The 24532-nt window shown below is 37.6% G+C and overlaps 5 protein-coding genes across 6 annotated transcripts in view; 3 read left to right on the top strand and 2 right to left on the bottom strand.

Annotated features, from left to right (window-relative positions):
• The first annotated feature begins 479 nt into the window (after window positions 1-479).
• On the top strand, window positions 480-3563 carry LOC105221328 (protein aubergine-like). The gene has a single exon (XM_011198200.3). It carries the CDS (start codon window positions 610-612, stop codon window positions 3286-3288), a length of 2679 nt encoding a protein of 892 aa, XP_011196502.3. The 5' UTR covers window positions 480-609; the 3' UTR covers window positions 3289-3563.
• Window positions 3564-4519: 956 nt separating this feature from the next.
• Window positions 4520-21287, top strand: LOC105221333 (augmin complex subunit dgt5). Of its 2 annotated transcripts, XM_011198205.3 has the most exons (9): window positions 4520-4673; window positions 17070-17131; window positions 17198-17330; window positions 17450-17594; window positions 17660-17911; window positions 17967-18490; window positions 18552-19069; window positions 19156-19343; window positions 19454-21287. In XM_011198205.3, the coding sequence occupies exons 1-9, from the start codon at window positions 4665-4667 to the stop codon at window positions 19711-19713; spliced, it is 2091 nt and encodes a 696-aa protein (XP_011196507.1). In that variant the 5' UTR covers window positions 4520-4664; the 3' UTR covers window positions 19714-21287. The 2 variants fall into 2 exon arrangements, with proteins under 2 accessions (XP_011196507.1, XP_011196506.1); XM_011198204.3 differs by lacking the exon at window positions 4520-4673 and having other exon boundaries at window positions 16880-17131.
• On the top strand, window positions 9451-12515 carry LOC105221330 (protein aubergine). Its single transcript, XM_011198202.3, has one exon. It carries the CDS (start codon window positions 9548-9550, stop codon window positions 12236-12238), a length of 2691 nt encoding a protein of 896 aa, XP_011196504.2. The 5' UTR covers window positions 9451-9547; the 3' UTR covers window positions 12239-12515.
• Window positions 13320-16541, bottom strand: LOC105221332 (protein lethal(2)denticleless). The gene is made up of 4 exons (XM_029046233.2): window positions 16354-16541; window positions 15407-16053; window positions 14564-15347; window positions 13320-14501 (listed from the first exon to the last, which is right to left on the bottom strand). Exons 1-4 carry the CDS (start codon window positions 16394-16396, stop codon window positions 13549-13551), a joined length of 2427 nt encoding a protein of 808 aa, XP_028902066.2. The 5' UTR covers window positions 16397-16541; the 3' UTR covers window positions 13320-13548.
• Window positions 19984-24532, bottom strand: part of LOC105221334 (lachesin) — a 27348-nt gene continuing 22799 nt past the window's right edge. The window contains exon 2 of the mRNA XM_011198206.3: window positions 19984-21836. Coding sequence (XP_011196508.1) covers window positions 21295-21836 — 542 coding nt within the window. The 3' untranslated portion in view covers window positions 19984-21294. The remainder of the gene's footprint in view (window positions 21837-24532) is intronic.

The following is a 24532-nucleotide window of genomic DNA, read 5'->3' as shown; positions in this document are numbered from 1 at the left end:
CAGATTGCGATTGTGATCCAGTATCACGCTATACTATATTGAACGTGTAGCAAAGGCTTTATAGCGTAAACCGATCGTACTTTACAACAATATCTACATAGGGCTATACTTCATTATATATAACTGTTTTTCTTAAAACTCAACTGTACTTGATTTTAGTATCCATTAACAAAATCCTTATGCCATTGCACAATTTTGTGGGCTGCCAAGCCTGCAATAATAAATTAGTATTGTTATAAGTCACTGGCTTTTTAAGGAATTAAAGAAATATAAATATTATTATGTATGTTAAATCCGTTTACACATTGGATACTCAATATATACAGAACTTGAACTAAGAAATATCTCATTTGATTATCATAATTTATAAATGAAGTTCATATTTTCTTTTAAATATGAATATGTATATGTATTGGAAACTGTTGGATCATTTGCACCTCTGCATATATTAATAATTGAAATTTTCAAACTTTAGCAATCCTCCGAAGTATAAAGTGTGGCAACTCTTTCTTGAATGGTGCACTCATTTGGCGTTCATTCATTTAATAACGGCTTGACTTTGCATTCGACCATATAAATTTGTATTAGTTTGAAGTAAAGTTCTGAAAGATGGATAAATTAACGAGTGCTGGTCGCTCCAGAGGGCGAGGACGTGCTACTAATCCTCAGCAACCTCGAATTGATAACCGGAACAGACGAGGTGAGCAAGAAAGTGAATCAAGTGGTGCTCCAGGACCTACAAGAGGGTTTCCTCAAGCTCCATCTACATCTGCATGGAGTCAGCCAAATTCAGGAGTGGCTCGTGGTTCAGTCTTGCAACAGCAACCCAGTTGCAGTACTGCACCTATTCAGCAACGTGTACCTGCACCAGTTATGCAAGGAAGAGCCACTACACATCGAGAAATTGCAATAGGCGATGCACCCGTTGTTAGAGAAGATTCTCGGGGAGCAGTGCGTGGAAAGCGTATATTAACCGAAGTTGTAACTTCTCGACCTCCCACATGTGTCACCAAAACAGGTAAAACTGGCAAAAAGGTTGCTATTCAGACAAACTACTATCGTGTTTTGAAGAAACCTCAGTGGTCTATTCATCAATATCGCGTTGACTTTGCGCCAGACGTGGATATGGTGCGCGTAAGACGTGCTTATTTAGCGCAGCACAAAGAAACATTTGGAGGATATATTTTCGATGGAACTATCTTATTTTGTACAAAATATCTGGAGAAACTACAAATGGAACTTTTAACGAAGAATCGAGAAGGTGAAACCATTCAAATAAAAATCAAATACGTTGGACAGTTGGAAGTAACGGATGCTCAACAGCTTCAAGTATTAAATCTCATCTTACGTCGCGCTATGGAGGGCCTACACTTACAACTCGTTGGCCGTAGTTTCTTCGATCCAAAAGCGAAGCATTGTCTTAATGCCTATTGTCTTGAATTATGGCCGGGATATCAGACCTCCATACGCCAACACGAACAAGATATCTTGTTATGTGCTGAAATAGCGCACAAGGTAATGCGTACTGATTCCGTTTATAAGACTTTACAAGAATGCCAAAATAAAACGGATCCACTTAACGCATTTAAACGAGAAGTTGTCGGTACTATTGTCCTTACAGATTACAATAATAAAACATATCGTATAGATGACGTTGACTTTAATTCTTCTCCAACGTCAAAATTCAAAACCAAAGAAGGCGAAATTTCTTATATGGACTATTACAAGAAGCGCTATCATTTGTGCATAAAAGATGCAAAACAACCTCTCTTGGTATCTCGACCTACAGAACGTAATATCAGGGGTGGTCAAAATGAATTTATAATGTTGATTCCCGAGTTGGCACGTTCGACTGGACTTACTAACGCAATGAGAAGTAATTTTAGTTTAATGAGAGCAATGAGTGAATTTACACGTTTGGCACCTGATAGACGAATTGAACGTTTGCGGGTATTTAATAATCGTTTGAATCAAACGAATGAGAGTGTTGCAGTTTTAAACTCTTGGAGTATGCGATTAGATACAAATCTCGTCGAAGTTCCAGGCCGTATTATACCGCCTTGCCGAATAGTCTTTGGAGGCAATGAGCGTTATGATTGTAATGAATACGCTGATTGGACAAGAGAATTTCGGAATAAATCAATGTACAAAAATGTAGATATAAGAAGATGGTGCGTGATTGCACTTAAAAGGAATTTGACTGAAATTCAGAATTTCGTTCAAATGTGCATACGTGCAGCTAATGGTATGCGGATGCGAATTGCCGTACCAATGTACCAACAAATCATGGACGATCGTAATGGCACTTATTCACAGGCTATCAACTCATCTGTATCAGAAGATCCTCAAATATTAATGGTAGTTTTGCCGGCTGTGAATGAAGAAAAATACAGCTGCATTAAGAAAAAATGTTGTGTTGATCGTCCAGTTCCTTCGCAGGTTGTAACAATTCGAACCATTGCTCCTCGAGGGGACAAAGCTTCTGGATTGATGTCTGTCGCAACCAAAGTGGTAATTCAAATGAATGCCAAACTCATGGGTGCTCCTTGGATGACAGAAATTCCTATAAGTGGTCTAATGACAGTTGGTTTCGATGTTTGTCACTCAGGCAAAGAAAAAAATAAATCGTATGGAGCTTTGGTTGCAACGATGGATTTAAAGTCGAAACCTCATTATTTCTCCGCAGTTTCACAACATCTGAAAGGTCAAGAACTTTCGAATGAAATTGCTTTGAATATGACATTTGCTCTAAAAGCGTATCGAAACGAACATGGCACGTTACCAAAAAGAATCCTATTCTATCGGGACGGAGTAGGCGATGGACAATTGCACCAAGTATTTAATACTGAAGTAAAGTTTTTAAAAGATAAATTAGATGAGATTTACAAAAATGCTGGAGAAGCCACACCTTGCCCCATGGCTTTTATAGTCGTGTCAAAACGAATTAATACACGATATTTCATTAATGGCAGGAATCCACCACCAGGAAGCGTGGTTGACGATGTGATTACTCTACCTGAGCGATATGATTTCTTTTTAGTATCACAGTCAGTGCGTCAAGGTACGGTATCACCTACAAGTTACAATGTAATCTATGACACTATGGGTCTCGATGCCGACAAAATACAAATGTTAACTTATAAAATGACTCACCTTTATTACAATTGGAGTGGAACTTGTCGCGTACCTGCAGTATGCCAATATGCACACAAATTGGCATTCTTAGTCGCCGAGAGTCTTAATCGTTTACCAAGTAACGCATTGGAAAAGCAACTATATTTTTTGTAATGAGTTAATATTATATTCTAATGATTGAATAAGCTTTAATTGACAAAATTTTTGTATACCTACATACATAAGTTAAACTTAAAAAAATATTCTTTATTTGCATTCCATATGTAAACATACATACATATATCTATATATACATACATTTTTTATTATTACTTTTTTGAATTGCATTAATTTTTATTTTCTTTGTATATGGACATTAATTTCTTTTATATTTACGGAACTGGAAGTTCTTATTTTGATATTAATAAAAATGAATTTTTGACTTTGAAGTTAAGTTTTTTATTACCCTATGTTGACTGATTTAAACAAATATTGTTTATTTCTTTTACTTTTAATTTCAAATAATGGTCGGTATTATATAATACATGGAATAATTTACAATCCTAGTGTATTTACATACTGGGTAAGCATGAATGTTAAACTACAACAAAGAGCATACATAATTATCTAATATATTGAACTATGATCAAGATTAATCCATATGGTATTAACATTTCATCCAGGGTAAGTACAGTATACTCTCGAAAAGTAAATCGATTGGTATTTTGGGTAATTTATTTTTTCGAATAATTTACTTTTCCAAATATATACATAAATTACCTGTTTTTATAATATTAAATGCATTTTTAAACTTAAAAAATTCATTCATTTATTTGCTTCAATTAAACATATGGATTTACATGAAAAACATATTTACATTTACATACATACATATGTATTTACTATTTACTAAGAGAAAAAATCTTGAATATTCTTTTGTTTTTTGTCTTTTGCAATATATTTTCTGACCATTTTTGTACGACAATTCAAAAAGTCTGACACCTGATTTGCATCGTTTTCATTTTTAAACCAGTGGATCAAGTAGGAGAGTTTATTTACTAAAAAGACGCGATAAACAAGAGTAAGTGTTTTTGCAACATCGTAAAAAACGCTGCTTGCTTCGTTTCGAATTTTTTATCACACTCGCTGAAAAGTAAATTAAAAAATTTACTTTTTCGAGGTGCATGTGTAATCTTAAAGGTGATTAACTTTTCCGCGATTATTTACTTTCTGAGAATTTACTTTTCGAGAGTATACTGTACCATGATTAATCTTTAAAATATGATCAGTGCGATTACGAGAATAAAGGCTATAAACGTACGTAGTAATATCGTTCATTTACTGTTGGAGTTAATCTAACTAATATTTAAGCATATTTCGTTTTCATTTTGTTATCTATTACTATCAACTGTATCAACTTAAAAAATTTGGAATGGGCGCCACTGACAAGTTTGAGTGTGTGGACACGACAGAGGCTTTTGTTTACTAGGCCTACTCTGGAAATACCAAAAGATCAGAAACACTATTATTAAGTAGCAAGTACTGCTTGCATGTTGAAGGTGAGTTGTATGTGGAGTTATTAAATCATTATTGGCAGTTAAAATCATAAATCGCTAGCCGTCGGTCGTATTCCCAAACATCTAAAAGCATTAAATTGTCTTTTTTTCTTTCACACCATTCCCTCTCGCGTTCTTTGCGTATTTCATCATCACTGTATAGACACACATTTCTATGTCGATTTACTGCTTTTACAAGTAGTTTTTGTGTTTTTTCCTTGGTCCAACGTTGTATGCGTCCTTGACGTGTGAATTGATTGACAAAGTCTTGTACAGGATTCCAACGATGCATTAAAACGCGACACGGTATACGTAGACAGAGTTCTTTCAGCTTTTCTTCAGCAATTTTACGCTCGAGATCTTCACGTGTAGGTATCTGTCGAAATTCCAACGATGCATTAAAACGCGACATGGTATACGTAGACAGAGTTCTTTCAGCTTTTCTTCAGCAATTTTACGCTCGAGATCTTCACGTGTAGGTATCTGTCGAAATTTTTAGTTTTTTTACAAATAAAAAAATTCATAATTTTGTTATAATTTAGGTGTTAATACTCACAAAATCTTCGACGAACATTTTATAAAATTCCGGATTTTTCATACGTTGTTCTTTGCTTATGCCGTATTCCTCGTATAATTTTTCAGCTGTAAGTTCTTCCAATCGGAAGAGCATATTATTTGGATCCATTTCAAAATATTTGAATCAAATTAAGCGCGCATTTATAAACTAACAAACCAGAGATAAATTCCTCTACTGAATGAGGGACCAACAAAATTAATTTGCTTTCCAGTGCAGTCTTTCTAATTGAATGTTGAAAAGAGATAGCCTCTGAGTGCTTTCGACCGTTTTCACACGGGCAATTTTTGTCGCGGCAGTTCTTAGTTTTATAGGAGAGGGGGCGACGAAGAGAGGAGAATTTCTCTCTCTCTCGCTTCCCTTGGTTTTATAGGAGAGGGGGCGACGAAGAGAGGAGAATTTCTCTCTCTCTCGCTTCCCTTGGTAGCCCCCTCTCCTATAAAACTAAGAATTGCCGCGACAAAAATTGGCCGTGTGAAAACGGTCTTAACGTCAATGGAGTGGAATGAAAATAAACACAGATATTGCCATATTTTTAATTATGTTCTGCTTTTTATGTTCACAAAGTAAATTGAAACACATCGGTAGTAGTAATAATTATAAATAAATGTAATAAATAATACAAATTTGCTTAGCATTAATTATAATTTATAGATACGTGTGTTTGAGGAACATAAAAAATAAAATTAGAAAAAGTGTATGTTTTCATTTGGCTGCTTGTGGAACCCAATACATTCCAATAGAAACCAATACAACCCAGCTCCCACAGCAGCCGGTTCTACGCACCGGAGTTGACCCGGATTTTATCCGTTCAAGGGCTGCCCTTTCGGCGATCTAACCCTGTTTGGATCGATTAGTTTTGAGTTTAGTTGTACGTCATTGGTGCAACGCCTTGCAGCAGGGTTGCTCCATATCCTCTTACTCCGGGCTGGCATCGAGTCCAACCCAGGGCCTGAGGTATTTTTCTGCTGCGTATGCGCTAAAAGGCTCAATCCAAATTCCACCTCGGTTAGATGCAACACATGCAATGGATGGAGCCATCTTAAGACCTGTTCAGGCCTTAAGACCCATAGGGAGTGGACCACACGTTATGTGGCCCCTTGCTGTCAACGCAATACTGCGACTGTTGCCTCTACCCAGTTCGCGCAACGCGCCGCCACCCTCAGGGAGTGGCCAACTTAGGGCCCCCAGGAGCTCAAGTAGACAGCATGACTCCCAGTCTGACCAACACCAACGCAATACTGCGACTGTTGCCTCTACCCAGTTCGCGCAACGCGCCGCCACCCTCAGGGAGTGGCCAACTTTGGGCCCCCAGGAGCTCAAGTAGACAGCATGACTCCCAGTCTGACCATCGAGATCGAGGAGATAGCTGATTTTATGAGTCGGGAAGGCATATCAATAGCTGCGGTCCAAGAAACCAAGTTAAACAGCCACTCAGACCTTCTGAGTTGTGCAGGTTTCAACGTTTTACGTAAAGATCGCGAGCGAGATAGTGGTGGTGGCCTAGCATTCATATTACACAACACCGTGCAATATCGTCTTATCGAAGGTGACATCGACCACAGGGACTCTACCCTAGAATGTCAGGGTATAGCTGTCCGGTCAGGCGATGTCGAGCTCGAAATATTTAATATATACATCCCCCCAGTTACAAGTTGCCCAACAGGATATCACCCAAATATTAGTGCGCTACTTCGTGGTGAAAACCGACTGGTACTTGGCGACTTTAACGCGCACCACGATCTTTGGCATTCTTGCCTGTCAAATGATCGGAGAGGGATGGAGCTGGCAGAACAGATGGACGATTCGGCATTCTGCACAATGAATGACGAAGCTCCCACCAGAATTATGAGCACCTGCAGCAGCTCGCCAGACATCACAATTGCTAGCGGTGGTCTTATAAACAGCATAACATGGCGACCTATGCTAACTCTTGCATCAGACCACCTGCCCATAATTATCTCGATTGAAAAACCTCCTGACTTTATTTCCGCGGACAACCGCACTTATGTTAACTTTAATAAAGCTAATTGGGACGGCTTCACGGAATTCACCGAGAATGCCTTCGCCGCTCTTCCCATTTCTACGGACGTAATCGTTGGCGAACGTCAATTCCGCAAGGTGATCACCGATGCTACTGCTCGTTTCATACCAGCCGGAAGAATTACTAACATGCGCCCTAATTTCCCGGCTGAAGCGGCAGTTTTAGCAAATGAGCGTGACTCCTTACGCCAGGTCAATCTCTGTGATCCCCGCATAAGGGATCTCAATTTGGAGATTCGACAACTGGTAAATAACTATAAGCGGACGAAATGGGTAGAGCACTTGAAGTCCTGTAATCTTTCCACTGGCGTGAACAAGCTCTGGTCAACCTTTGTCAAAACCCGAGGAGACATGACGACCGAGTTGAAATTCAATTCGGTAGCCATGCCTCCTCGGACCCGGAGAGGTGCGCGAGCTATTTTAGCCGACAATTCATACTGCACCCCCAGGTTGACAAGGCTAAAAGACGTGTCACCAGACGGCTGCGCAAAATACGAAACAACGGCGCGCCACTTGTTTTCACCAGTGGGGAGGTTCAGGAGGTCATCAGGAAGACCAAGTCCTCCAAACCCATTGGCCCTGACGGAATAAATTCTTTAATGTTAAAACACCTAGGTTCAACGGGAGTAGAATTTCTCGCCAAGATACTCAACTTGTCGCTAACCACTCTTAAAATACCCGATATGTGGGAAATCGGAAGAGTGGTTCCACTACTGAAACCTGGGAAACCCGCCAACCAAGGGGAGTCCTATCGCCCGATAACTCTCCTTTCCCCAGTAGTGAAGACACTTGAGGCCTTACTGCTCCCGACACTCACATACCACCTGAAACTAGCTAAACATCAACACGGCTTCCGTAAAGTGCATAGTACCACCACAGCACTTAGCGTCATAAGCGCCCAGATTTTGAAGATTTTCAACATGATCGATCGATGTGTATGAACACAAATCTCCCGGAAGCTGACTTTAAGTCGTATAGATTAAATCATCGACATCGGTATTTTTGGCAGTTAAAAATCTGCGTGCACTCAACCAATCGTAGTTACGATAAATTTGGCTAATGTTCAGATTGAAATCAAACCATTAGAAGTATTAACTTGAATTTGCCCAGTTCTTTGCAGATCTACTGCGGTGCTTTCCTGTTGCAGGAACATACGCATATTCATGGTCAATCATATGGTTTTCGCGTGTCGCCACGATGACTTGGGACATGCGTAATTCCTCCGCCGATGTTGATTTCGAAATAACAGAATGTGTTTGTAAATAACAGTATCATTACCCCACCAAAGCATTGTTCTGTCAAGTGCTTCTAGAAAATTGCACTCATCTCATAGATGTTTCATAGATTTGCATGTTTAACTAAAGCTACAGTGTCGAACTTCAAGTAGCGTTGCTGCAATTCCAGTAGATGCGAGAGCAAACGTAATGCCATTTTGAGATCGTTTCCGACTGAACCTTCCACTTGCCACTTGCCAATTTCCGACTTTTCTGAATTGTTTTTTTATAGATGATTGAAAAAAAAAAATGTATGGAAAAAAGTCACTTTTTGGAATTTTAAAATTTTCCGACTAAACCTTTCAAGATCCACAACGAACAGCCTCTGAACATTTCATCAAGAATGGTCCAACCGTTCTCGATCCTTAGCGTATCTAATCTTGAACCGCTTTCGCAGCGCAAGGAACGGAAGCCCTCAAAGATAAATAAGTTCCCCCGTTTTTTACACCTATATAGCCAATAGCCTTCCTCGATAAATGGACTATCCAACACAAAAAGAATTATTCAATTCGAACCAGTAATTTCGGAGATTAGCGCGTTCAAACAAACAAACAAACTCTTCAGCTTTATATATTAGTATAGATTATCGAAAGTTTTAATAAAATATATTCAAAATTAAAAAAAAAATGAAAAGTTTCACAATAATATATAGCCTCAAAGGTATAATTGAAGAATATACGGTACTATACAAGTACTTTACAAGGCTTCAGAAGAATCTCCACGTTCGCCATAAGTTTTCTCACTGAAAAGGAGTTTTCACAAAAAACGAGATCATGTTCTTGATTATTTGATATTAAAACATATTTGTATTTTTAAAAGATATGGAACAAAATTTGGTAACTCTAATTAGCTAAATACTTTATTATTTTTGTATTTGTTTGCTAACAGTTATCTTTTTCCGTTTGTCTAATGACCTCAAAATTCGAATCTCAATTGGGAAGAAAAGTTCAGTTAGCTAGTTTCATTTATTATATTTGTTTCTCGAAATGGACAAATTAACCAGCGCAGGTCGCTCTAAAGGAAGAGGACGTGCTACTAATCCTCAACAGCCAAAGGGTAATGATCGAAACAGACGGGGTGGGCAGCAGAATCTACAAGTCGATCGAAGAGATGCACCAGGATCTTCTGAACGTTACCGACAAGCACCTGCGCCGACAACATCTGCTTGGGGTCAGCCCAATAGAACCGCTCGTGGTTCAAGCGTTCCGCAACAACCAAATTACAGTACTTCACTAGTTCAGCAACATACATCCGCTTCAGTTTTGCAAGGGAACGTCACTACACAACGAGGAAATATAGGTGGAGATGCTACCGTCGTTAGAGAAGATTCTCGGGGAGCTGTGCGAGGAAAGCGTATATTAACTGAAGTTGTAACTTCTCGACCTCCCACTTGTATTACCAAAACGGGTAAAACTGGCAAAAAGGTTGCTATTCAGACAAACTACTATCGTGTTTTGAAGAAACCTCAGTGGTCTATTCATCAATATCGCGTTGACTTTGCGCCAGACGTGGATATGGTGCGCGTAAGACGTGCTTATTTAGCGCAGCACAAAGAAACATTTGGAGGATATATTTTCGATGGAACTGTGCTATTTTGTACAAAATACTTGGAAAAACAACAAATGGAGTTTTTAACGAAGAATCGAGAAGGTGAAACCATTCAAATTAAAATTAAACACGTTGGGCAGTTGGATGTAACGGATGCTCAACAGCTTCAAGTATTAAATCTCATCTTACGTCGCGCTATGGAGGGCCTACACTTACAACTCGTTGGCCGTAGTTTCTTCGATCCAAAAGCGAAGCATTGTCTTAATGCCTATTGTCTTGAATTATGGCCGGGATATCAGACCTCCATACGCCAACACGAACAAGATGTCTTGTTATGTGCTGAAATAGCGCACAAGGTAATGCGTACTGATTCCGTTTATAAGACTTTACAAGAATGCCAAAATAAAACGGATCCACTTAACGCATTTAAACGAGAAGTTGTCGGTACTATTGTCCTTACAGGTTACAATAATAAAACATATCGTATAGATGACGTTGACTTTAATTCTTCTCCAACGTCAAAATTCAAAACCAAAGAAGGCGAAATTTCTTATATGGACTATTACAAGAAGCGCTATCATTTGTGCATAAAAGATGCAAAACAACCTCTCTTGGTATCTCGACCTACAGAACGTAATATCAGGGGTGGTCAAAATGAATTTATAATGTTGATTCCCGAGTTGGCACGTTCGACTGGACTTACTAACGCAATGAGAAGTAATTTTAGTTTAATGAGAGCAATGAGTGAATTTACACGTTTGGCACCTGATAGACGAATTGAACGTTTGCGGGTATTTAATAATCGTTTGAATCAAACGAATGAGAGTGTTGCAGTTTTAAACTCTTGGAGTATGCGATTAGATACAAATCTCGTCGAAGTTCCAGGCCGTATTATACCGCCTTGCCGAATAGTCTTTGGAGGCAATGAGCGTTATGATTGTAATGAATACGCTGATTGGACAAGAGAATTTCGGAATAAATCAATGTACAAAAATGTAGATATAAGAAGATGGTGCGTGATTGCACTTAAAAGGAATTTGACTGAAATTCAGAATTTCGTTCAAATGTGCATACGTGCAGCTAATGGTATGCGGATGCGAATTGCCGTACCAATGTACCAACAAATCATGGACGATCGTAATGGCACTTATTCACAGGCTATCAACTCATCTGTATCAGAAGATCCTCAAATATTAATGGTAGTTTTGCCGGCTGTGAATGAAGAAAAATACAGCTGCATTAAGAAAAAATGTTGTGTTGATCGTCCAGTTCCTTCGCAGGTTGTAACAATTCGAACCATTGCTCCTCGAGGGGACAAAGCTTCTGGATTGATGTCTGTCGCAACCAAAGTGGTAATTCAAATGAATGCCAAACTCATGGGTGCTCCTTGGATGACAGAAATTCCTATAAGTGGTCTAATGACAGTTGGTTTCGATGTTTGTCACTCAGGCAAAGAAAAAAATAAATCGTATGGAGCTTTGGTTGCAACGATGGATTTAAAGTCGAAACCTCATTATTTCTCCGCAGTTTCACAACATCTGAAAGGTCAAGAACTTTCGAATGAAATTGCTTTGAATATGACATTTGCTCTAAAAGCGTATCGAAACGAACATGGCACGTTACCAAAAAGAATCCTATTCTATCGGGACGGAGTAGGCGATGGACAATTGCACCAAGTATTTAATACTGAAGTAAAGTTTTTAAAAAATAAATTAGATGAGATTTACAAAAATGCTGGAGAAGCCACACCTTGCCCCATGGCTTTTATAGTCGTGTCAAAACGAATTAATACACGATATTTCATTAATGGCAGGAATCCACCACCAGGAAGCGTGGTTGACGATGTGATTACTCTACCTGAGCGATATGATTTCTTTTTAGTATCACAGTCAGTGCGTCAAGGTACGGTATCACCTACAAGTTACAATGTAATCTATGACACTATGGGTCTCGATGCCGACAAAATACAAATGTTAACTTATAAAATGACTCACCTTTATTATAATTGGAGTGGAACTTGTCGCGTACCTGCAGTATGCCAATATGCACACAAATTGGCATTCTTAGTCGCCGAGAGTCTTAATCGTTTACCAAGTACCGCATTGGAAAAGCAGCTGTATTTTCTATGAGGCAGTTACTTTTATTTTCATATTATTATTTATTATAAATATGTGAAAACTCCGCATTAATGTACATATATTATATGTACATTTGTATATATAATCTAGCTTGCAAATTGTTTGCGTTAACATTTGTTATGTATTTGAGTAGTTATATTAATTTTACTTATTGCATTGCATGAACTATTTTATATTTAATATTTCGTCATACTTTTTAATTTGAAATAGTAATGAATTTTTATAATTAGTAACAATTGAACTAATAAATTTGCTTTTTATTGAAATATATTGTCGGTGTTCTGAGATTTGTATTGGTATTTGTCCATTTCCATTTGATTTTGTTCCTGCGGAGATTTAGTTTTATTTCAAAATTTCGTTACGTGGCCCGACTGTCGTGAAGCCTGTACATAACTCCATTATGATCAGTGAATCTTGTAACTTATTATGCGCATGTCAATAAAGCAAATCTTTATAAAAGTAGATCGAACAACAGGTGGCTCATACTTACAAGAGAAATACAGTGGAACTTCCATAACTCGAATCTCTATAAGTCGAAGTTCTCCATAACTCGAACTCTTGAATTGCCAATAGTAGTCAAATTCCATATAAATTTCGTTCCATAAGTCGAACTTTTCCACCAGGGCATAATACAAAATGTAAAATTTTACTATCAAGAAACAATTTTAAAGGAGTCCCTATATTCATATGGAAGCGAACAAAAAATATGATATCACACTTCTAGATTTCATAAATCGTGTAACAAAGGCATGAGATACAGACATCTAGAGCCAAGCAATAGCAAAGTGCAATAATCAAAATTACAGAATACATGATATAATGCATTTCAATAAAACTCTTTGCGAAGTAAATAACTAAAACTGTGGGTAAATCTATATTTTATAGCTTTTTGAAAAATTTATGTTTTAATGAAAATTTCTATAACTCGAAATCCCTCTAACTCGAAGTTTTTTGTGGATTATGGTGACTCGAGTTAGAGAAGTTCCACTGTACTTCCAAACATTTGAAAATTTTTCAATTGATTAATATTTTGAAGAATCGCTCTGTTTCGATTCAGTTGTTTTATTTTGTAAAAGTCTTAAATTTTCTATTTTACTTTAGAAAAGTCTATCTGTTACACTTAAAACTACTTATGCGAAAAATAAATCTTAAATACTATAATAACTTTTTTAAAAAGTAAATAACGGTGGATTCACGTCTGGGTGTATCCACAATATTTCACATGCCATGATAACATACTTAATACAAAAATAGCAAGCGCGAAACTAAAAATATGGAAATAATATACCTAAATAGTATAGTCACTCTTTACAGCTGGTCGTGGCTTGAGAGTGTGTAGACGTATTATAAGCTATACTTCTGTTGGCACTATCAAGCGTACTGGAGCTCGCAGCTGATATGGTCAAAGGTTGCAGGTCTCCAAGAATTTCTGTAGCGCTTGCAGCAGGTGTTGCGGACTCGGTTGTGTCACTTTGTTGTTGTGTGCGAACGCTGAAAAATCGCAAAATTGTAGTCTCACTGTTGCGACGGCTGGACGTTGGCGTTTTTGGGTGATGTGAAGCTTGATGGTGGGACGTCGATGGTGAGTCATGGCCAAGCATGTCACGATTTCCGCTCGACTTACGTCGTCGTGGAGTGACATTGACGCGCGGACTAGCGTCCGATGTACGCAAATTTTGTAGTCGTGATGACGTAGAAGCTATCGGAGACTGTGATCCATTGCAGTCTTCTATCATTTTTTCGGTCAGCGTTGCACTACGAGAGGACATCAATTTTTGTTTCCGTATTTTTGTTAACCAGTCTATCTTCTCTTTGTGTTTGCGTTTCGGTGACATTATGCCCAAATGTGGCGCTTCACCATTAAGCACATAATTCGGCAGATTTGATGTAGGTGAAAAAATCATTGAAGATATAGGTGGTTGTTGGGAATTTGAATTATTGGATGTTGTCGCGTTAGTTGGTGAAGTGAAATTGGAATTATGGTTTTCAGTCACGACTCGCTCACTAAGTGGCGATTGTATGGTCGGGCAGGTATGTTTTAAAGAAATATATGGCGTTGCAGAATTAGCGGTATTTTCTTGGTTGCTGTCGTTACTATGGGTATGCGCTGTGCAGCTTGTGGTTGAACTTGTAGGAGAAGTGTACGACTCCTCAGGAATCGGAAGAAGTTGCAAATTAATATAGCGTGTCTGTGGTGGTGTCGAGCTCAGTGAGGTTGTCATATTCGTCTTTGAAGGACTAAATAGACGGCGTCCTAATAAAAAAAGGAATAAGTACAAAAATGTATGTGAGAATCAAAGATGTTAATATGTTTACCTCTAGTTTCAAAAGGTTTTGGTCGCTTGGGTTCATGTACTTCGCCATCATCTTCCCCAGCCATCCCTCCCAACATTTCTAGAAACGAGCGTTTTGCTGATACCTTCTCGACGGAACTAGGAGTTCGTTCATTTTGTTCCATTATACGCTTAAGTGAACGTGGGGTGTTCTCGAGGTCGCGCAAGTTGTACTTATGTGTAGAACCATGCGCCTTTCGACCAAACTGACGTACATACTCGGCGTGGCCCCGATATAATTCCACATTATCGAAATCGGATATATTTTCTGGGCCTATGCGCCAAATTTTATGACGTGCATCGTCACTGCAAGTTACAATGGGACAATCGTGAGTAGATCCCCACGCAACACATGTTACTTCTACAGTATGACCACACAAGGCAACCAATTGTTCATCAGGATAATTAAGATTCCATATGTATGCTTTCTCATCGCTACTTCCACTTAGCAAATATTTACCATCTGGACTAAGGCAGGATTTTATATAGAAAGTACTATTCAGAAGGCCTTTGTAGCCCGCCAATGGTTTAGACGAATATGAACACAGGTTATACGAATAAATTGTATTATCCATACAGTTAGCAAATAAACGCGAACCCGATTCGTCAACAAGTAGATTAGTAAAACCTTTAAACGTACTGGAACCAGCATATGGCAAACTATGTTTTGGATGAGGTTCTTTCTTATATGCGGTATAATTTCGCCGTAGATCCCATACTTTTATAACACCATCACCAGCCCCGCAAGATATTAGTGTGTTGGCGTCCTAAAATAATTGATAACGTGAACATAAATTATCGCAAATATGTATATAGTAACACTAACCTGAAATGCAAGACCGGTAATGCTACTGGATGTCGCATTAGGCGTCATTTTGGGTGTTCGTGTTCGTTTCCTATGAGATACTGGGGTTCCAGGCCCTCCAACATGTCCACTATAAATGCAGTTATCTGCACGAGGCGTTAAGTCCACATTTAAATTTGCACGCGTATCCCAAATAATAATTGCACCATCTCTTCCTCCAGTTGCGAAGACTGATGGATCACGTCTGCGGAACGCTGCTGTCTTCACAGACCGGGTATGACCAACAAACGATCGAATATTCCGAATTTCTCCTTGCTCATCTACTTGCCATAAGCTGGCTGTGTGATCACCTGATGCAGAAACAAACTTCATTTCTCCAGGTGCCCATTCCAAATCAAAAACAGCATTATAATGACACTGTGGAGCATTAAGAGAACGTTCTTCTGGTTCTTCGTTCTTTTTTGTAGTATCTTGTAATGCAATCTTTCCATCTTCATTAGCAATGGCTAATATGTGCTTAAAATTATTACATTTTGAAAATTTTGCAGAAAATATAGGTGGTTCTGGATTATAATCTGAGCTGTAATTAGACGGTAAAATTCCTCGCCAGCTGTCTTCCTTTGCTACACAAAGTCTACGTAGAGCAAAGTCATAGGTATACTCAGTTGCTAAAATTAAAAAATATATATATTGGTATTTACAAGCAAACAATTATATACACATATATGTATTATATGAGCAAAATTACATGTCTGTTATTTTGCATGCACAGCACAATTTAGTTTGATGACCGACTTTAATCTGTTCGAAGGTGTTATTTTGTTAACTAACTTGAACTTAATAATATACCAACAAAACTATCTAGTGACTGGATTTCCCGCGAAATCTTCTCTTGTTGGTTCCAGCTCGCGCCACTTCAGCCGCCAATTTTTTCTTATACCAACAAATACAATTTATTTACGACTTACCAATGCCTTGTTGGCGATTAAAAAGTTTTTGAACTCTATTCATTCTTTGATTCACTTTAATAATTTATTCTTATTGATTCAGTTTTCTTAAACACTTGTGTTTTTAAATATTAATTTTATATGTTTCACATCTATATACAATGAACCTTTTGAAAAATATATTCCATTCAAGGAATTTCGCTGTCAGTATTGTAAAAATGCGCGCAATTGTCAAAATATGTTTGTGCATTCTATAGTGCTGCCATATGGATGGAAATTAATATGGAGTAATACTCAAAAACCACTTGATTGATTTAAGCAATAACAAACAACCCTGGACGTCTAGTTTATGGCAAATCATAGGTTAATTACCAGAACACTTCCAAAAATGTTTAAAAGTTTCTTAATGCCGGATTGCCAACAGATTTGAACTTAATTCAGCAAAACATTATTTTTCAACTGAATGTTTCTTCTACGTAAATTAAAAAGTCGAAATGTAGGAATTTGTATAGTTTTTTCAAAATTTGATAAAAATTTTTAAAATTTGGAGTGATTCAACACTGGACTGATCTGACAAAACATTACATCCCTGTTAACAAACTGCTCGTTACCTATTGTGAATGAGCTATATAATTTAAACAGAAATCCGAGTGTGTGAAATTTGTTAAAATAATTTTTATATAGCATATGAAATAGCATTTTTAATGCCACTAGAAATGGATATCGAATATTTCCAGATGTGGGCAGCCAGATTGGGTTGCGCGCCGGAAGCAATACCCACAGAGGAGGCTTTGAAATCGTAAGTTTGCTTGTATGTTTTAATAAAAAGGTATGTATCAATATTTGATTTGTATAATATTTCCAGAATTTATAAATCGCGCCAACGTGACTTATTTTGTAATTTAATCAAACGTGTAAGATCTCGACAAGATGTTTGTGAGGTACGCGAAAATATACTTATCAAGCGTCTGGAGAAAATGAAGGATCATATGGTGCCGGTAAGGGAATATATGCTAACAAGAAAACAAATATTTAAACCAATTAGAACAACAAAATCAACAAACATGGTTCTCTTATAATACTTGCAATCTAATTAATTTTCATTTGCTTTTTATAGACTTCGGCTAGAAATTTTTTGCCTAAAGAAATGCAAATTTTCCTTAAAGTTAAAGATCTTATAAAGAACAAAGAAGATGTAGCAATGCGTTTAGAAGAATATAGAAAGGAATATGAGACACTTGCTATTAATATAAAAACAAAAAGTAAGTAATTATTTGAATACTATTTCAAAAAAAAAACCTGCACAGAATTGTGTACATTTATTTAGATATCCAGCATGTTAGTCTTCAGAATAAGCAGAAAACTCTAAGGTCTCGCATCAATACTTTAAACTATAACTGTATAGCTTTGCGAAAGCAAATAAAACAGGAGGAAATTAATAAAAAATTAATAATTGCTACAATGCCAGTGCGATTGACAGCTAAAAATGCCAGTGAAATTGTCGCCATGGACGAAATTAAACAAGCTCTGCGAGATCTCGACGATTTCTATACTCTGTATACAAATCAGGGAAACAGTCGTAAGTTGACGATATATTTAACAAATACTGAAATAACTTGAATACTCATTTAAAGCTACCACTGTTCAGGAAGCAAAGGATCTGCTCTGGGTTAAAATGCGTGCGATTTTCTCAAACATGCCAAATTTTATTTTCTTTAATGTAATAATGCGTTTGAAGGAAGAACAACTTCAATATGTAATGTCATTGATAAATAAATCAAATCTTGAGGATTCAAGCAGCCATTCCGTCAGTGGAATTGGCAGTAAAGATCCGCTATCTCCTTTTGATATAAAGCTTTTGCAAACCAAGGCAGATCTTTTGGGCATAGTAGTAAAATACTTATCGGCACGCAAAGAACGTATCATGTTAGAAGAAAGATTCCCCGATGCTTATGGACCTTTCGTGGACGAGTTGGAAAAGAAGGTGAATCTGTTTAATGCCAATACAGATGAAAACATCAATGAAACAATATCTGAATACTTGGTTCAGTATAATCTGCGTAATTTCTCAAAGAGTCAAAATGATTTCATAACTCAACAAATTGAACAATGTAAAGCAGATATTGATTATGGAGCTAGACAATTAGAAAACCATGAGGTATGTTGAGAATCTACTATCTAAAGTCAGATACATTTATTCGATTTCGATTTTGCAACAGGTTATCTTGGGATCCATTAAACAGGTTTATAGTGACATCAATACATCGATTAATAGAATTCAGTATGAAATGCTGCAACTTGGGCAAATCAAAGAAAAGATTCTATACTCAAAAAACATGTTGAAACGTATGGTGGACGATATGCAAATATCCGCTATTGGCGCAGGTGTCGCACCCATTTCTGGTGCATGCATGAAATCCAATTTCCTGCCTACGAAACTTAAAGTCAACAACAATATATCTACTATTGGTGATAGCTTCGAAATGGGCGGTGGAGACATGGTGTTTTGTAGCACGAAATTAGACTTTGACTCCACCATGATGTCACTTAACGCAACCTCTGTAAATAACACTGGAACATCCAGACGTAGTGTGGGATGTGCGGATACCACACTTATGCCTGCGGCTACCGGCTGCTACAACAACGAAAACCGTTTCATTTTACCACCATACTCAACCGAATTATCAACTTTTGCCGAAATCTCATTTGAAAAATTTAGCTGTATAACGAAAGAATGGTAAGATATCACTTAGAGTGCATCGAAATGTGATGGATAGATATATGAAATTCATGCGTAACCCTTATACTTCTGGGTATTTTCAGTGCTTACCAGCTGTCACCCAATCCATTGATCGTGGAGTCGCGTGAGCTCTCGTCAACAATGCAATTGGCACCAGGCAGTTTACTGACCGCTTCAGGGGCTTTACAGGAAGTACGTAATCGTATCAAGTGGGCGGATTTAATTGCCCAGCATTCGCTTGACTTGAAATTGGATTTGGATTTGATTATGGGTAGGCATCACAGTGCTAATAATTTCTCACAGTTTTTATATAGATGTAGTCTTTAGTTATATGGGTGAGCCATTTTGTGTAACATTATTTATTCTTTATATATGACATAGTCGATGCACAAAGCTGTAAGCAAAAAATCAAACAACACCGTGAGCAAATCGAGGAAATGTTGGATAAAATCGATGTCTCTAGCATAAACACAAACCGAACACTGCATAAACTATCGAAGCTGTATGATTTTATGCTCGCAAATCCGCTGCGCCACTATATTCCAGCTGAAAGAAATTACAACAACCAGACATATGCAGATTATGAAGCCGAATTCTCGATGTATTATCGTATGGCAACCGTCGGTGCATCCATAAAATGACCGACTTCCATTAAAATGCAGTTAATAAAATATATTTGATTGAAACAAAGAAAATGTTTAACAATAAAAAAAGTTCGAAACGGTGTAATTTCTAAATCAAAACGAATATAGTGTGACAGAGCGTACAACAAGGCCGGGGATATTTTCTCGACAACAGCGATTAATGAGATGTTTTACACAGAAACAAAATCCTTAAGTCATTCGCCGTCGGTCCCTGCAGCAAAAGCAAATATCTGGCTGGTCTATAGTAATAGCAGAAATGAAAATGTGTACATTTATAATTAATTCAGTTTATTCTATTGGTTTGTCACACAGTATTATTACATTTCATTTGTTTATCATTTATAATTGAATTGGTATACGTTCTAAATGTAAGTTAATTTGTTTACTTTTTATTTACACCCGATATGAAATGGGTTCGTAGTCACATACATACATAAATGTTATTCACATACAATGTATTTAATATAAAAACTTATTCGTTTTACTTATAAAAAAAACTTATGATTTACAGAGCGGTATGATAGAATATATTATTTTATATAAAAACCTTACTCAACTTTTACATCTTTTTTATTCTTATAAATTACTTGTTTTAATTAAATGTTTAAAATGACATGTTCAATCGAAATTATATTATAAATATTTTCTGTAAACTATTAGACACGGATATTTCATAGAAATTTTGACATAAGCAGAACGAGTCCAAATGTGATGCTAATTGATTATATATAGTTTTGAGTGAGTAGGTATTAGACTATTGAGTGATGTTTTCGAGTGAAATAATCGAGATGTTTCATAGTTACGGACGGGGTTTTGGTGGCGTGTGTACCAAAATAACCATAAGATACAGAGTACATACAATAAAATATTTGTGATTATAGGGAGTTTCAGAGCGTTGTCTACGTATACCTTCTTCAAACAAATGCCAATACTACATACTACATACATATATGTATATTTTGAGCATGCTTCCTTTATCTACATATATATGTATGTATGTATGTATGTATGCACATAGTTTCAATATAAAATAAAGAGAGGAGAAAAGAAAACAACAAATCATAGAGCACTTAACTAAAATGGACGTTTTCTCGTTTTAGCAACTTTACAACAAATGACTTACTTACTTAGATCGACAAAGAAAGAAAACGAAAGAACAAACTGTCGAATATTTGCGACGCTTATTAAATTAAAGTAAAAGGTTAATTACGACACGACGCGTACTTAAGACTGCTGGAATGATTTTTATTAAAGCTTGTGTCGCTTCGCTAATAACTCAAACGCCTGTGTTTATTGATTCGAATTTATTTCGTTTTTAAATTCACCGATGTTGGTTTTTCATTTTTCAGTTTAAATTATTATAATATGGATTCGACTGATTTTCTTTTAGCTATATGCATGAATATACATATATAATGTGTGTATGTTTGTATCTCGATAGTTTTGTTTTTAAGTCTAAACGCTTTTAATTTGCTGCATTACCAGCTTTCATCTCGTCTTTCATCGCTTTTCGTTTTTCATAATGTCTCCTGCTCTTCGAACACGCCTACTCAGTGTGCATACCATACACTCTTCCGTTTATCTTGCAAAGAGCGCCACTCCGACCATCGAGAAAAATACAAATGTGGTAGTCGCCAAATGTTCAGCGCCGCCATAATAAGCCTGTCCGCAAGCTGGTGGACACACTGGGATCACCGTTTCGAAGAGATTGACGCGCGCCTCGGCCTGTCCCAGTTTGTTTACGGCCTTGCAAACGTAGTCGCCATATTGTCGTTTCTCGATGGTGATCACACGCAATGTAGAGTCGGAGTACTCGTCAGCGGTGGCAAAGTGCGAGATACTATAGTGCTGGTTGTTCGACAGTTGAATGTCATCCTTTAGCCAGACAATGGCCGGTGGTGGATAAGCTTCGATGTGGCATTCCAAATCCATGTCATATTGCAGAGCCTGTCCCAAACGTGGCCGTGGCACAGTGATGACAGGTGCGAATTCGACTTCCACATTGATGTTGCGACGGTCACCCTTGCTCACCCCATTGTCGGCGACGCAATAGTAAGTGCCGCGATCCTCCTTCTTGACCGACTTAATCTTCAGTATGTTGCCCACGTATGTTGCACTATCTGAAATAAAAAGATGTGGATTTTAACTATTATTCACTTTGCATGCGATTTGTTATTAAACAGCAAATGATCGAGTTGAATGATGAAGTTACATATGAATGTTTCAAGTCAAGTATGTTTATAGGTTTGTAAGTACATACAGATATCTCCTTATTAGTGTTAGTTTCGAAAAGTTGCTTTGCTAGAAGGGATATGGAAACAATTAGAATTTACCCCGTTGCGCACTTGCTTAATTTCATTCTCCCTTATTTCATAACTTAAATGATCAGGAGACACATTACAGCAAGCAACACGAAATTTAACCTTTGAATTGGCTTTAACGAAACCTTTTCTCGTATTTCCAAAGAATGAAAATAAGCCACATCACACTACCTGAGCGACGTTGACGGTAGGTCAATGACCAGTGTTAACGTTCAATTTACCTCAACAGGGTCATTATTTATTGTAGATGCTCGATTTCGAGGGAGTCACAAAAGATTTTAAATAAATGTGTAATAACCTGAGGGATACGGGACAGACGTTTTCATGCTACGCAAATGCCAGAAACCTGCAACGTATTGGTAGATATTTTTTGAGTTAGGTCAGCAATAAAAAGGTCAACTTGTGATTAAGGCGCAGCGAACAGATATCTACTATGCCGAAGTAGGAAAGTGTCTAATAATAGGAAATAAGAAACAATGCAATAAAATTAGATTAAACAAAATGAAAAGAAAAACAAATTTCTTTTTTTATTTTTTCCTTTCATCGATGCTTATTTGGCCTCTTATTAATATTACAAAAGTTTCAGACTGTTGGTTCAGGTAAGATTATCTCGCGATCCTTCATGATTTTTTAAGCTATTTAAGCTTTCTTCTAATCAAAATCGGTTTCAAATATTACTTACAAGGCTTTTCTAAAAACTTGATTTGAATAATTCTAAAGTGGTATCTATAGCCTTCAACTTCACAACGTTAGATTTCCATCGTTAGAAATTGAATCAATCCGAATGAAGGTCTATTTCACAGAGATGAAATATTTTCATTAGTTTTCGCTTGTTATAAATAAAAGGTTACAACTCGAACTCTAATAGAAAACGATCAAATAAATCTCCCACGAGCGTCACCGGAATTGGGTCAATGGAAGTGTTAAGCCCATTGTCTTTTATGTTGTTGATTGGCAATGTTAATGGATTTTAAATGCGTTCAGTTCCGCTGGCTGCCTAGTTGACTGCCGCTGAATGGCAGCGCACTATGATCATGACCACTAAAACCGGGCAACTACCAGTTGACAAATGCGCACAAAGCGGACAGTTGAAATGGATCTAGTGCGAATGCACAAAAGAATTGTTAATACACCAGTACAAATGCACAATCACTAAATGACTGATGGTTGGCATTGAATTGAATTGCTGATGCCATTTGAAATTTCCAATTCAGTGACGATTCAAGGGAAATCATAATCGCCCAGAGAGTTGTTGAGATTTGTTGCTGCGTAGGCTGTGTGGCAGTTGTATGATGCTCGTTCTCGTACATCCGGGAGTTGCACCAGGGCGGTTAACAATACCATCTCGATTTCCTCCCCTTCCGCATTTCAGCATGATTCTCGCTTTAATGAATTACAATAAATATTCGGTCACTTTTATTTGTATTGTGTTGCGAAAACAAGCCGGCAACTGTGGCGTTAATGACCTCTCGCAAAAGCAGTAACCGTACTTAATGCAACAGTGCGCGAAATGGAGCAAAGAGGGATCATGTATAGAACAGACGGAAACACGGACGGTGGCAGGCAGCAGCAGGCTTCAGTTGAGTTAATGAATAAAAACAGTAAACAGATTTTGCAATTCCAATTACCCCCCACCCTCCTCTCTCTCTCGCTGTGTTACATTAGCATTTCGCGAATGTGCAGCTGCAACTTTATGTTGCAAATCTGCCACTCAACTGCGGCACTAGTAAAACTCACCTTGCACTTGCGGATTTATAACAATTGTGGAGGATAAATTAGAGAAGTAGGGATATGCCCTAGCATATGCACCAACATATGTATAATTGTAATTTGTACACTGGCGCGTAAATAAACTCAAGCAAGAGGGTGGAGTTTATGGTTATATGGATTATACTGTTGTTGTTGCGTTTCGTCGAGATTACAACGATCTGCTAATTTAACCTATACAGTTAGGTGTAGGCGCATATGCCTTCATTCATACATATATATTTACATTAGGCAAAATGAGTGCCAAAATACGCAGTTGGACTGTGCAGAGATGGATCGCTTGGCTGCGATCGGAGCCGTTATACTAATTAAAATTTGAGGTGCAATACTTATTTTCAAAGTGTTTCCAGTCCGATAAATAATGTTTCTAACGGGAAGAGAACCCACCATCCACGAATATGAGAAATTAAATATTTTCCATATTTTCCTTAGGGCGAAAAGAGCTTCGGAGTAAGTAGTTGTGGCTCGGCTTTACGTAGCGCATATTTATGTGTGTGTGTATATGCGCACATAACGACATGCAAACGGTCCAAGTGCAACTGAGCGTGTGCATACTGCACTACACTAACAACAAATGGCAACATCCACAGCAGCAGCCAGGCGTCTGCGTTGACGTAAATGCAATGAATGACCTTTAATGCATCGGTTATGTACTCGAAGTTGAAGGAAGTCGTAGCCCTGGAAGTTACTCGCTTGCGATTTACGTTGGTTGGCCAGAGATGTTTGCT

The sequence above is a fragment of the Zeugodacus cucurbitae genome, chromosome 6 (genome assembly GCF_028554725.1).
Source record: "Zeugodacus cucurbitae isolate PBARC_wt_2022May chromosome 6, idZeuCucr1.2, whole genome shotgun sequence".
In the NCBI taxonomy this organism is placed as follows: domain Eukaryota; kingdom Metazoa; phylum Arthropoda; class Insecta; order Diptera; family Tephritidae; genus Zeugodacus; species Zeugodacus cucurbitae.
Note: the sequence above shows the minus strand (reverse complement) of the source record. Positions and strands in the feature narration are given on the sequence as shown.